This window comes from Crinia signifera, chromosome 6 (assembly GCF_055691185.1).
Source record: "Crinia signifera chromosome 6, ASM5569118v1, whole genome shotgun sequence".
In the NCBI taxonomy this organism is placed as follows: domain Eukaryota; kingdom Metazoa; phylum Chordata; class Amphibia; order Anura; family Myobatrachidae; genus Crinia; species Crinia signifera.
In genome coordinates, this window is record NC_139222.1 from 3,013,702 (window position 1) to 3,027,909 (window position 14,208).

The window sequence follows — 14,208 nt, forward strand, 5'->3', positions numbered from 1 at the left end:
CACGCAGTGACTGAGGACATGGTATATATGTGATTATCCTGGGAATACAGAGGATGGGGACATCTCTCTGGGGTATTCCTGTTACTGGCCCCATCTGTAGGAGACACACAGTGACTGAGGACATTGTATATATGTGATTATCCTGGGAATACAGAGGACAGGGACATCTCTCTGGGGTATTCCTGTTACTGGGCCCATCTGTAGGAGACACACAGTGACTGAGTACATGGTATATATGTGATTATCCTGGGAATACAGAGGACGGTGACATCTCTCTGGGGTATTCCTGTTACTGGGCCCATCTGTAGGAGACACACAGTGACTGAGTACATGGTATATATGTGATTATCCTGGGAATACAGAGGACGGGGACATCTCTCTGGGGTATTCCTGTTACTGGGCCCATCTGTAGGAGACACACAGTGACTGAGGACATTGTATATATGTAATTATCCTGGGAATACAGAGGACGGGGACATCTCTCTGGGGTATTCCTGTTACTGGGCCCATCTGTAGGAGACACGCAGTGACTGAGGACATAGTATATATGTGATTATCCTGGGAATACAGAGGACGGGGACATCTCTCTGGGGTATCTCTGTTACTGGGCCCATCTGTAGGAGACACACAGTGACTGAGGACATTGTATATATGTGATTATCCTGGGAAAACAGAGGACGGGGACATCTCTCTGGGGTATTCCTGTTACTGGGCCCATCTGTAGGAGACACACAGTGACTGAGGACATGGTATATATGTGATTATCCTGGGAATACAGAGGACAGGGACATCTCTCTGGGGTATTCCTGTTACTGTCACATCTGTAGGAGACACGCAGTGACTGAGGACATTGTATATATGTGATTATCCTGGGAATACAGAGGACGGGGACATCTCTCTGGGGTATTCCTGTTACTGTCACATCTGTAGGAGACACGCAGTGACTGAGGACATGGTATATATGTGATTATCCTGGGAATACAGAGGACGGGGACATCTCTCTGGGGTATCTCTGTTACTGGGCCCATCTGTAGGAGACACACAGTGACTGAGGACATTGTATATATGTGATTATCCTGGGAAAACAGAGGACAGGGACATCTCTCTGGGGTATTCCTGTTACTGTCACATCTGTAGGAGACACGCAGTGACTGAGGACATTGTATATATGTGATTATCCTGGGAATACAGAGGACGGGGACATCTCTCTGGGGTATTCCTGTTACTGGGTCCATCTGTAAGAGACACGCAGTGACTGAGGACATTGTATATATGTTATTATCCTGGGAATACAGAGGACAGGGACATCTCTCTGGGGTATTCCTGTTACTGGGCCCATCTGTAGGAGACACACAGTGACTGAGGACATTGTATATATGTGATTATCCTGGGAATACATAGGACGGGGACATCTCTCTGGGGTATTCCTGTTCCTGGGCCCATCTGTAGGAGACACACAGTGACTGAGTACATTGTATATATGTGATTATCCTGGGAATACAGAGGACGGGGACATCTCTCTGGGGTATCTCTGTTACTGGTTACATCTGTAGGAGACACACAGTGACTGAGGACATTGTATATATGTGATTATCCTGGGAATACAGAGGACGGGGACATCTCTCTGGGGTATCTCTGTTACTGGGCCCATCTATAGGAGACACGCAGTGACTGAGGACATTGTATATATGTGATTATCCTGGGAATACAGAGGACGGGGACATCTCTCTGGGGTATTCCTGTTACTGGGCCATCTGTTGGAGACACACAGTGACTGAGGACATTGTATATATGTGATTATCCTGGGAATACAGAGGACGGGGACATCTCTCTGGGGTATTCCTGTTACTGGGCCCATCTGTAGGAGACACACAGTGACTGAGTACATGGTATATATGTGATAATCCTGGGAATACAGAGGACGGGGACATCTCTCTGGGGTATTCCTGTTCCTGGGCCCATCTGTAGGAGACACACAGTGACTGAGTACATTGTATATATGTGATTATCCTGGGAATACAGAGGACGGGGACATCTCTCTGGGGTATCTCTGTTACTGGTTACATCTGTAGGAGACACACAGTGACTGAGGACATTGTATATATGTGATTATCCTGGGAATACAGAGGACGGGGACATCTCTCTGGGGTATTCCTGTTACTGGGCCCATCTGTAGGAGACACACAGTGACTGAGGACATTGAATATATGTGATTATACTGGGAATACAGAGGACGGGGACATCTCTCTGGGGTATTCCTGTTACTGGGCCCATCTTTAGGAGACACGCAGTGACTGAGGACATGGTATATATGTGATTAGGATATGATGTGTTTATATAGGGGACCCCCATACCTGCTCTTCCCTGTACAATAAATGTCTCCTCTTACCCAGTGATGTGAGGGGCCGGTGATTCTCCATCATCACGTCCTTGTACAGACCCCTGTGTTCCGCTATATACTCCCCCTTCTGCATGGAGAGATAGACAGTGACATCTTGACACCTTATAGGCACCTGACACACACAATAATACAGTCATCACCCAGACACATCCCTGGTGTTACTGTATAACGTCCCATTCCCAGCAGTCACCCCTCCCGTCACATCCCCCGGTGTTACTATATAACATCCCATTCCCAGCAGTCACCTCTCCGGTCACATCCCCGGTGTTACTGTATAACGTCCCATTCCCAGCAGTCACCTCTCCGGTCACATCCTCCGGTGTTACTGTATAACGTCCTATTCCCAGCAGTCACCTCTCCGGTCACATCCCCCGGTGTTACTGCATAACGCCCCATTCCCAGCAGTCACCTCTCCGGTCACATCCCCCGGTGTTACTGTATAACGTCCCATTCCCAGCAGTCACCCCTCCGGTCACATCCCCCGGTGTTACTGTATAACGTCCCATTCCCAGCAGTCACCTCTCCGGTCACATCCCCCTATGTTACTGTATAACGTCCCATTCCCAGCAGTCACCTCTCCGGTCACATCCCCCGGTGTTACTGTATAACGTCCCATTCCCAGCAGTCACCTCTCCGGTCACATCCCCCGGTGTTACTGTATAACGTCCCATTCCCAGCAGTCACCTCTCCGGTCACATCCCCCGGTGTTACTGTATAACGTCCCATTCCCAGCAGCCACCTCTCCGGTCACATCCCCCGGTGTTACTGTATAATGTCCCATTCCCAGTAGTCACCTCTCCGGTCACATCCCCCGGTGTTACTGTATAACGTCCCATTCCTAGCAGTCACCTCTCCGGTCACATCCCCCGGTGTTACTGTATAACGTCCGATTCCCAGCAGTCACCCCTCCGGTCACATCCCCCGGTGTTCCTGTATAACGTCCCATTCCCAGCAGTCACCTCTCCGGTCACATCCCCCGGTGTTACTGCATAACGTCCCATTCCCAGCAGTCACCTCTCCGGTCACATCCCCCGTTGTTACTGTATAACGTCCCATTCCCAGCAGTCACCTCTCCGGTCACATCCCCCGGTGTTACTGTATAACGTCCCATTCCCAGCAGTCACCTCTCCTGTCACATCCCCCTGGTGTTACTGTATAACGTCCCATTCCCAGCAGTCACCTCTCCGGTCACATCCCCCAGTGTTACTGGATAACGTCCCATTCCCAGCAGTCACCTCTCCGGTCACATCCCCCAGTGTTACTATATAACGTCCCATTCCCAGCAGTCACCTCTCCGGTCACATCCCACGGTGTTACAGTATAATGTCCCATTCCCAGCAGTCACCTCTCCGGTCACATCCCCCGGTGTTACCGTATAACGTCCCATTCCCAGCAGTCACCTCTCCGGTCACATCCCCCGGTGTTACTGTATAACGTCCCATTCCCAGCAGTCACCTCTCCTGTCACATCCCCCTGGTGTTACTGTATAACGTCCCATTCCCAGCAGTCACCTCTCCGGTCACATCCCCCAGTGTTACTGGATAACGTCCCATTCCCAGCAGTCACCTCTCCGGTCACATCCCCCGGTGTTACCGTATAACGTCCCATTCCCAGCAGTCACCTCTCCGGTCACATCCCCCGGTGTTACTGTATAACGTCCCATTCCCAGCAGTCACCTCTCCGGTCACATCCCCCGGTGTTACTGTATAACGTCCCATTCCCAGCAGTCACCTCTCCGGTCACATCCCCCGGTGTTACTGTATAACGTCCCATTCCCAGCAGTCACCTCTCCGGTCACATCCCCCGGTGTTACTGTATAACGTCCCATTCCCAGCAGTCACCCCTCCCGTCACATCCCCCGGTGTTACTATATAACATCCCATTCCCAGCAGTCACCTCTCCGGTCACATCCCCGGTGTTACTGTATAACGTCCCATTCCCAGCAGTCACCTCTCCGGTCACATCCTCCGGTGTTACTGTATAACGTCCTATTCCCAGCAGTCACCTCTCCGGTCACATCCCCCGGTGTTACTGCATAACGCCCCATTCCCAGCAGTCACCTCTCCGGTCACATCCCCCGGTGTTACTGTATAACGTCCCATTCCCAGCAGTCACCCCTCCGGTCACATCCCCCGGTGTTACTGTATAATGTCCCATTCCCAGCAGTCACCTCTCCGGTCACATCCCCCTATGTTACTGTATAACGTCCCATTCCCAGCAGTCACCTCTCCGGTCACATCCCCCGGTGTTACTGTATAACGTCCCATTCCCAGCAGTCACCTCTCCGGTCACATCCCCCGGTGTTACTGTATAACGTCCCATTCCCAGCAGTCACCTCTCCGGTCACATCCCCCGGTGTTACTGTATAACGTCCCATTCCCAGCAGTCACCTCTCCTGTCACATCCCCCTGGTGTTACCGTATAACGTCCCATTCCCAGCAGTCACCTCTCCGGTCACATCCCCCGGTGTTACCGTATAACGTCCCATTCCCAGCAGTCACCTCTCCGGTCACATCCCCCGGTGTTACTGTATAACGTCCCATTCCCAGCAGTCACCTCTCCGGTCACATCCCCCGGTGTTACTGTATAACGTCCCATTCCCAGCAGTCACCTCTCCGTTCACATCCCCCGGTGTTACTGTATAACGTCCCATTCCCAGCAGTCACCTCTCCGGTCACATCCCCCGGTGTTACTGTATAACGTCCCATTCCCAGCAGTCACCCCTCCCGTCACATCCCCCGGTGTTACTATATAACATCCCATTCCCAGCAGTCACCTCTCCGGTCACATCCCCGGTGTTACTGTATAACGTCCCATTCCCAGCAGTCACCTCTCCGGTCACATCCTCCGGTGTTACTGTATAACGTCCTATTCCCAGCAGTCACCTCTCCGGTCACATCCCCCGGTGTTACTGCATAACGCCCCATTCCCAGCAGTCACCTCTCCGGTCACATCCCCCGGTGTTACTGTATAACGTCCCATTCCCAGCAGTCACCCCTCCGGTCACATCCCCCGGTGTTACTGTATAATGTCCCATTCCCAGCAGTCACCTCTCCGGTCACATCCCCCTATGTTACTGTATAACGTCCCATTCCCAGCAGTCACCTCTCCGGTCACATCCCCCGGTGTTACTGTATAACGTCCCATTCCCAGCAGTCACCTCTCCGGTCACATCCCCCGGTGTTACTGTATAACGTCCCATTCCCAGCAGTCACCTCTCCGGTCACATCCCCCGGTGTTACTGTATAACGTCCCATTCCCAGCAGTCACCTCTCCGGTCACATCCCCCGGTGTTACTGTATAACGTCCCATTCCCAGCAGTCACCTCTCCGGTCACATCCCCCGGTGTTACTGTATAACGTCCCATTCCCAGCAGCCACCTCTCCGGTCACATCCCCCGGTGTTACTGTATAACGTCCCATTCCCAGTAGTCACCTCTCCGGTCACATCCCCCGGTGTTACTGTATAACGTCCCATTCCCAGCAGTCACCTCTCCGGTCACATCCCCCGGTGTTACTGTATAACGTCCCATTCCCAGCAGTCACCTCTCCTGTCACATCCCCCTGGTGTTACTGTATAACGTCCCATTCCCAGCAGTCACCTCTCCGGTCACATCCCCCTGGTGTTACTGTATAACGTCCCATTCCCAGCAGTCACCTCTCCGGTCACATCCCCCTGGTGTTACTGTATAACGTCCCATTCCCAGCAGTCACCTCTCCTGTCACATCCCCCTGGTGTTACTGTATAACGTCCCATTCCCAGCAGTCACCTCTCCGGTCACATCCCCCGGTGTTACTGTATAACGTCCCATTCCTAGCAGTCACCTCTCCGGTCACATCCCCCGGTGTTACTGTATAACGTCCGATTCCCAGCAGTCACCCCTCCGGTCACATCCCCCGGTGTTCCTGTATAACGTCCCATTCCCAGCAGTCACCTCTCCGGTCACATCCCCCGGTGTTACTGCATAACGTCCCATTCCCAGCAGTCACCTCTCCGGTCACATCCCCCGTTGTTACTGTATAACGTCCCATTCCCAGCAGTCACCTCTCCGGTCACATCCCCCGGTGTTACTGTATAACATCCCATTCCCAGCAGTCACCTCTCCTGTCACATCCCCCTGGTGTTACTGTATAACGTCCCATTCCCAGCAGTCACCTCTCCGGTCACATCCCCCAGTGTTACTGGATAACGTCCCATTCCCAGCAGTCACCTCTCCGGTCACATCCCCCAGTGTTACTATATAACGTCCCATTCCCAGCAGTCACCTCTCCGGTCACATCCCACGGTGTTACAGTATAACGTCCCATTCCCAGCAGTCACCTCTCCGGTCACATCCCCCGGTGTTACCGTATAACGTCCCATTCCCAGCAGTCACCTCTCCGGTCACATCCCCCGGTGTTACTGTATAACGTCCCATTCCCAGCAGTCACCTCTCCTGTCACATCCCCCTGGTGTTACTGTATAACGTCCCATTCCCAGCAGTCACCTCTCCGGTCACATCCCCCGGTGTTACCGTATAACGTCCCATTCCCAGCAGTCACCTCTCCGGTCACATCCCCCGGTGTTACTGTATAACGTCCCATTCCCAGCAGTCACCTCTCCGGTCACATCCCCCGGTGTTACTGTATAACGTCCCATTCCCAGCAGTCACCTCTCCGTTCACATCCCCCGGTGTTACTGTATAACGTCCCATTCCCAGCAGTCACCTCTCCGGTCACATCCCCCGGTGTTACTGTATAACGTCCCATTCCCAGCAGTCACCCCTCCCGTCACATCCCCCGGTGTTACTATATAACATCCCATTCCCAGCAGTCACCTCTCCGGTCACATCCCCGGTGTTACTGTATAACGTCCCATTCCCAGCAGTCACCTCTCCGGTCACATCCTCCGGTGTTACTGTATAACGTCCTATTCCCAGCAGTCACCTCTCCGGTCACATCCCCCGGTGTTACTGCATAACGCCCCATTCCCAGCAGTCACCTCTCCGGTCACATCCCCCGGTGTTACTGTATAACGTCCCATTCCCAGCAGTCACCCCTCCGGTCACATCCCCCGGTGTTACTGTATAATGTCCCATTCCCAGCAGTCACCTCTCCGGTCACATCCCCCTATGTTACTGTATAACGTCCCATTCCCAGCAGTCACCTCTCCGGTCACATCCCCCGGTGTTACTGTATAACGTCCCATTCCCAGCAGTCACCTCTCCGGTCACATCCCCCGGTGTTACTGTATAACGTCCCATTCCCAGCAGTCACCTCTCCGGTCACATCCCCCGGTGTTACTGTATAACGTCCCATTCCCAGCAGTCACCTCTGCAGTCACATCCCCCGGTGTTACTGTATAACGTCCCATTCCCAGCAGTCACCTCTCCGGTCACATCCCCCGGTGTTACTGTATAACGTCCCATTCCCAGCAGCCACCTCTCCGGTCACATCCCCCGGTGTTACTGTATAACGTCCCATTCCCAGTAGTCACCTCTCCGGTCACATCCCCCGGTGTTACTGTATAACGTCCCATTCCTAGCAGTCACCTCTCCGGTCACATCCCCCGGTGTTACTGTATAACGTCCGATTCCCAGCAGTCACCCCTCCGGTCACATCCCCCGGTGTTCCTGTATAACGTCCCATTCCCAGCAGTCACCTCTCCGGTCACATCCCCCGGTGTTACTGCATAACGTCCCATTCCCAGCAGTCACCTCTCCGGTCACATCCCCCGTTGTTACTGTATAACGTCCCATTCCCAGCAGTCACCTCTCCGGTCACATCCCCCGGTGTTACTGTATAACGTCCCATTCCCAGCAGTCACCTCTCCTGTCACATCCCCCTGGTGTTACTGTATAACGTCCCATTCCCAGCAGTCACCTCTCCGGTCACATCCCCCAGTGTTACTGGATAACGTCCCATTCCCAGCAGTCACCTCTCCGGTCACATCCCCCAGTGTTACTATATAACGTCCCATTCCCAGCAGTCACCTCTCCGGTCACATCCCACGGTGTTACTGTATAATGTCCCATTCCCAGCAGTCACCTCTCCGGTCACATCCCCCGGTGTTACCGTATAACGTCCCATTCCCAGCAGTCACCTCTCCGGTCACATCCCCCGGTGTTACTGTATAACGTCCCATTCCCAGCAGTCACCTCTCCGGTCACATCCCCCGGTGTTACTGTATAACGTCCCATTCCCAGCAGTCACCTCTCCTGTCACATCCCCCTGGTGTTACTGTATAACGTCCCATTCCCAGCAGTCACCTCTCCGGTCACATCCCCCAGTGTTACTGGATAACGTCCCATTCCCAGCAGTCACCTCTCCGGTCACATCCCCCAGTGTTACTATATAACGTCCCATTCCCAGCAGTCACCTCTCCGGTCACATCCCACGGTGTTACTGTATAATGTCCCATTCCCAGCAGTCACCTCTCCGGTCACATCCCCCGGTGTTACCGTATAACGTCCCATTCCCAGCAGTCACCTCTCCGGTCACATCCCCCGGTGTTACTGTATAACGTCCCATTCCCAGCAGTCACCTCTCCTGTCACATCCCCCTGGTGTTACTGTATAACGTCCCATTCCCAGCAGTCACCTCTCCGGTCACATCCCCCAGTGTTACTGGATAACGTCCCATTCCCAGCAGTCACCTCTCCGGTCACATCCCCCGGTGTTACCGTATAACGTCCCATTCCCAGCAGTCACCTCTCCGGTCACATCCCCCGGTGTTACCGTATAACGTCCCATTCCCAGCAGTCACCTCTCCGGTCACATCCCCCGGTGTTACTGTATAACGTCCCATTCCCAGCAGTCACCTCTCCGGTCACATCCCCGGTGTTACTGTATAACGTCCCATTCCCAGCAGTCTCCTCTCCGGTCACATCCCCGGTGTTATTGTATAACATCCCATTCCCAGCAGTCACCTCTCCGGTCACATCCCCCGGTGTTACTGTATAACGTCCCATTCCCAGCAGTCACCTCTCCGGTCACATCCCCCGGTGTTACTGTATAACGCCCCATTCCCAGCAGTCACCTCTCCGGTCACATCCCCAATGTTACTGTATAACGTCCCATTCCCAGCAGTCACCTCTCCGGTCACATCCCACGGTGTTACTGTATAATGTCCCATTCCCAGCAGTCACCTCTCCGGTCACATCCCCCGGTGTTACCGTATAACGTCCCATTCCCAGCAGTCACCTCTCCGGTCACATCCCCCGGTGTTACTGTATAACGTCCCATTCCCAGCAGTCACCTCTCCGGTCACATCCCCCGGTGTTACTGTATAACGCCCCATTCCCAGCATTCACCTCTCCGGTCACATCCCCCGGTGTTACTGTATAACGTCCCGTTCCCAGCAGTCACCTCTCCGGACACATCCCCCGGTGTTACTGTATAACGTCCCATTCCCAGCAGTCACCTCTCCGGTCACATCCCCCGGTGTTACTGTATAACGTCCCATTCCCTGCAGTAACTTTTCCGGTCACATCCCCCGGTGTTACTGTATAACGTCCCATTCCCAGCAGTCACCTCTCCGGTCACATCCCCAATGTTACTGTATAACGTCCCATTCCCAGCAGTCACCTCTCCGGTCACATCCCCCGGTGTTACTGTATAACATCCCATTCCCAGCAGTCACCTCTCCGGTCACATCCCCTGGTGTTACTGTATAACGTCCCATTCCCAGCAGTCACCTCTCCGGTCACATCCCCCGGTGTTACTGTATAACATCCCATTCCCAGCAGTCACCTCTCCGGTCACATCCCCCGGTGTTACTGTATAACGTCCCATTCCCAGCAGTCACCTCTCCGGTCACATCCCCCGGTGATACTGTATAATGTCTTATTCCCGGAAGTCACCTCTCCAATCAAATGGATAGCTTACAAATTCACAACAATTAATCAATCATGTGTATATATAACTGTCACTGTAAAAGAGAGCGCCACACATCTGGAAAATTATAATGAAGAAAATATATATTTATTAACTTAATCGGGTGTAGCTGGAGCCGCATCCTCCACATCATCGCGTGGCTGCGGCAAAGATACGGATATATTTGAACTGAGGTATTGCCGGTTTTGTGTCACAAAGGTCATTTTCTGAATATAACCAAGCGGGCGTATCCACTGCCTAGATTGGCCATTTCTGAGGTTCTGTCTAAAGGATTAAGGTCCTAAGAACTGCCCATATGATCATCACTATTTTTCACAACTCGATTTAATCCATTTTACAACCGAGAGACTTCCTTTCCAATTCAGTTTTCACTAAAATATAATCATTTTTCTATAGGAAGTGGCACCACTCCGGAGCTGGTTAGAGCAGATTAATGCCTTTTTAATTATATATTGAGGAGCGGGTATATATTTTATTGTTGATATTTATGCATTTTTGAGTTTGTATGCAGTCATGTTTTAAAGGTTATACTAGTAACCAACCGGATAAAGTTAATAAATATAGATTTTCTTAATTATAATTATTCCAGATGTGTGGCGCTCTCTTTTACAGTTACAGAGTTATATATACACACATGATTGATTAATTGCTCTGAATTAGTAAACTATCCATTTGTTCTTTAAAAGCAATTTCCAGAAAAGCCTAAATATCACTCAATACAGTGTAATATAGATATATTTATGTTTATTTTGATGGAACAATTTTTGTACTATCGCGCCTGATTGTTTTGTTGTTATTTTTACCTCTCCAATCAGCAGCTGAATGATCTTTTTGGGGAGTTCCATGATCTTCTTGTCACTGTCTCTCATGTATCAGTGAGTGAGGTGGAGGCACCGTGATGGGGCTCTGGGTCCTGCTCAGTCCTCCTGACACACGGGGACGGCTGCTGGGTGTCTCACACTCACCGGATGTCTTCCTCACTACTGTGTAACCCTGTGTATTGGGGGAGACATCAAATATCATTATATACACTCCCAGAATCAGAAGAATTATTATCACTGACGAGATATACCGCCTTATACTTAGGGGGAATATTACTAAGATGTGTATTCTACTTCACATGTGATGTTGCTTTGGGCAACCAATCAGAATCTACACCCTAGAAGATAGTAGACAGAATCTGCCCATAGCATGGTAATAAACAACAACATTATAGAGAATATCAACCTTCCAGCAGCAGAATAACACAATATTCACACACGAGGTGAGCTCAGCCGCTTTCACAACCTGATTCCAACCTTCAAAATATCTACAATCCAGTAGCAACTACTTTCCGGAACCCCAAAATGAAGTCATTTAGGGAGCAGGATACTTGGAACAATTGTATTGAATGCCAAACCAAAATCGCTGAACAGGACCCGCACATAGGTACCAGGCGAGTCCAGATGCTGCCGAATATAACGTAGCCCCAGATTGACTGCATCTTCTACGCACCTGTTCGCCCGAGGGTCGAAGCTGGACCCTTCTGGACATCTCCACCAGCTCTACCCCAAAGCCTGGGAATGTCACCCGGGATTAGGAGATGGGATTACCGCCACTAGCACCAGGGCTAGGTTCAACTTTTTTTGACCCTGCCGTATAAGCTGTTCCACGCATCCGCCAATTTCCGGCTCATAACAGCGGGGAGGTTGGATGGTTTCATGTCATTAGTTATTGGCTGATGCCTCTCCTCACTGACACAGGATCAGTGACTGAACGATTGAAGATCAATGTCAGAGAAACAGACCTGGAATTCCAACCTTGTCTGGCTAGTTTATCTCTTCACCACAGACTTGACCAATCTCAGCTTCTGCTTATAGGTCGGTAGAAGATGGCCTAGACAGTGGTCGGAAGACTCAGAGCAGCCTCCTCCTTTGACTTTCCCGAGATGCAGTCTGTTCTCTAAGAGGACAATACCCGGCAAAGACACCGAGGTATCCAATATGGCAGCAGCTGTCAGGGGTGCTGCTGCTGGTTTTGTTATGAAGCTGTTGCTCGGCAACCTGGAGTGTGTCGCTGTGCAGCAGTCCACTTGCACTGGATATCTTAGTAGCTGGTTACCCTTCATTCGGGATTCTGGTCAGCCCCTCCCTGCCGGTGATACTTCCTGTTGAGCTCCTAGGTCTTCTGTTTGTATACTGTTGTACTATGTATATTTTGCATCTGGGATGTTTATTTAATGTTTGTTCGTGACAATGTGGCTTAGTAACAGCGAGGTCGCTTCTGGTGTTTGCTTAATAGCGGCAGGTCCGCCTCTGGTTATTATCCCAGACATGATCGCTATTGTTCTTTTGTGTGCCACAAGGTCGCTTCTGGTACTCGCTTAATAGCGGCAGGACCACCTATGGTTCTTATCCACGACAAGATCGCTAATGTTCTTTTGTGTGCGACGAGGACACTTCTGGTGCTTGCTCATCAGCGACAGGGCCGCCTCTGGTTCGTTTCCGTGTGGAGGTCGCTATTGTTCTTTTGTGTGTGACGAGGTCACTTCTGGTGTTTGTGTGCATTGTTATTGCACACTTTTCATTAGTTTTTTTAGGTAAACTTGTTTTATTTAGTTAGTTTTCCGCTTGTCTTCCACTCGTGTCTTGTTTCCCTGTAGGACCTGATGGCACCGGAGTTGGGGCGGACCTAATTCGCCCCTTCAAACATGGCTGTAAAATGTGAAGCTTTAGCACTGCAGCTATCCAGTGGTTTCTGGTAGAAGCAATAGAGTTAGCTGTTAGACTAGGGTGCGGTGACCTTTTCCTTACATTGGTCACAGCTTGTTTCTTGTTATTCCCATATTCCATTTATACATCCATACCCCGATCATGTGATCTGCACTCTCACCTCTATGCTACTGGTTACTATCAGTTACTGGTGTCAGTCCTGAGTCCTGTATACAGTTTAGTTTTACTCATTTCTTTATTTCTGGATATCCTGCCACTTTTCCATACACCTTACTGCTCTAGTTCCCTGTTCTATCCTTATAGAACAGGTGCTAATCATAACAGCAACTGGGCAGGCAAACGATTTTCCTCCACTGTAAGCAACCCCAAGAATAGCCCCCTCACCTCCACCCACAGGTCTGCACTCCCAGGCATCATTGTGGCAGCAACAGGCATTGCAGTTATCATAGACACTTATCGGCATCCATTCCGGACATTTCCACAGCCTGACCTGCAGCAAATGCAGACATTCCAGCCAATCATTACCTCCAGCATCCATCTCTGCATGCAGATGACCACTGATGAAATTTTGGGTCCACAGGACCCCTGCCGGGTCTCCCCAGGACCCCTGCACCACCCCTTCTTTGGGAGGGCTTGTACTGCTCCGCCCGCCGCACCATCCCGCATCTCTGGGGGCTGCCACACTGCTGCTGGCGGCACCAACACACTGCCCGGGCACGCCTCCTGTAGTGACGCGGCGGCCCGGGCACGCCTCCTGTAGTGACGCGGCGGCCCGGGCACGCCTCCTGTAGTGACGAGGCGGCCCGGGCACGCCTCCTGTAGTGACGCGGCGGCCCGGGCACGCCTCCTGTAGTGACGCGGCGGCCCGGGCACGCCTCCTGTAGTGACGCGGCGGCTCGGGCACGCCTCCCGTCGTGACGCGGCGGCTCGGGCACGCCCCCCGTCGTGACGCGGCGGCTCGGGCACGCCTCCCGTCGTGACGCGGCGGCCCGGGCACGCCCCCCGTCGTGACGTGGCGGCCCGGGCACGCCCCCCCGTCGTGACGCGGCGGCCCGGGCACGCCCCCCGTCGTGACGCGGCGGCCCGGGCACGCCCCCCGTAGTTACGTTGGCGGCCCGGGCACGCCCCCCGTAGTTACGTTGGCGGCGTGCCCGGTCCGCCCCTCCAGCGCCCTGCCTCAATTCGTTCCTAGAAGGAACACTAGGACACTACAGGCTGCTCCT

The 14,208-nt window shown here is 52.2% G+C and overlaps 2 protein-coding genes across 4 annotated transcripts in view; one reads left to right on the plus strand and one right to left on the minus strand.

The window, feature by feature from the left end:
* The window catches only part of LOC146009826 (uncharacterized), a 426,905-nt gene that overhangs the window by 78,039 nt on the left and 334,658 nt on the right, over positions 1 to 14,208 (plus strand). The window lies entirely within an intron of this gene.
* Positions 1 to 14,208, minus strand: part of LOC146009824 (uncharacterized) — a 163,849-nt gene that overhangs the window by 9,500 nt on the left and 140,141 nt on the right. For all 3 annotated transcript variants that reach the window (XM_083150335.1, XM_083150336.1, XM_083150337.1), the window contains 2 exons: positions 11,078 to 11,267; positions 2,390 to 2,468 (listed from right to left, as the gene is read on the minus strand). In XM_083150335.1, the coding sequence (XP_083006461.1) occupies positions 2,390 to 2,468; positions 11,078 to 11,143 (145 nt within the window). In that variant the 5' untranslated portion in view covers positions 11,144 to 11,267. The remainder of the gene's footprint in view (positions 1 to 2,389; positions 2,469 to 11,077; positions 11,268 to 14,208) is intronic.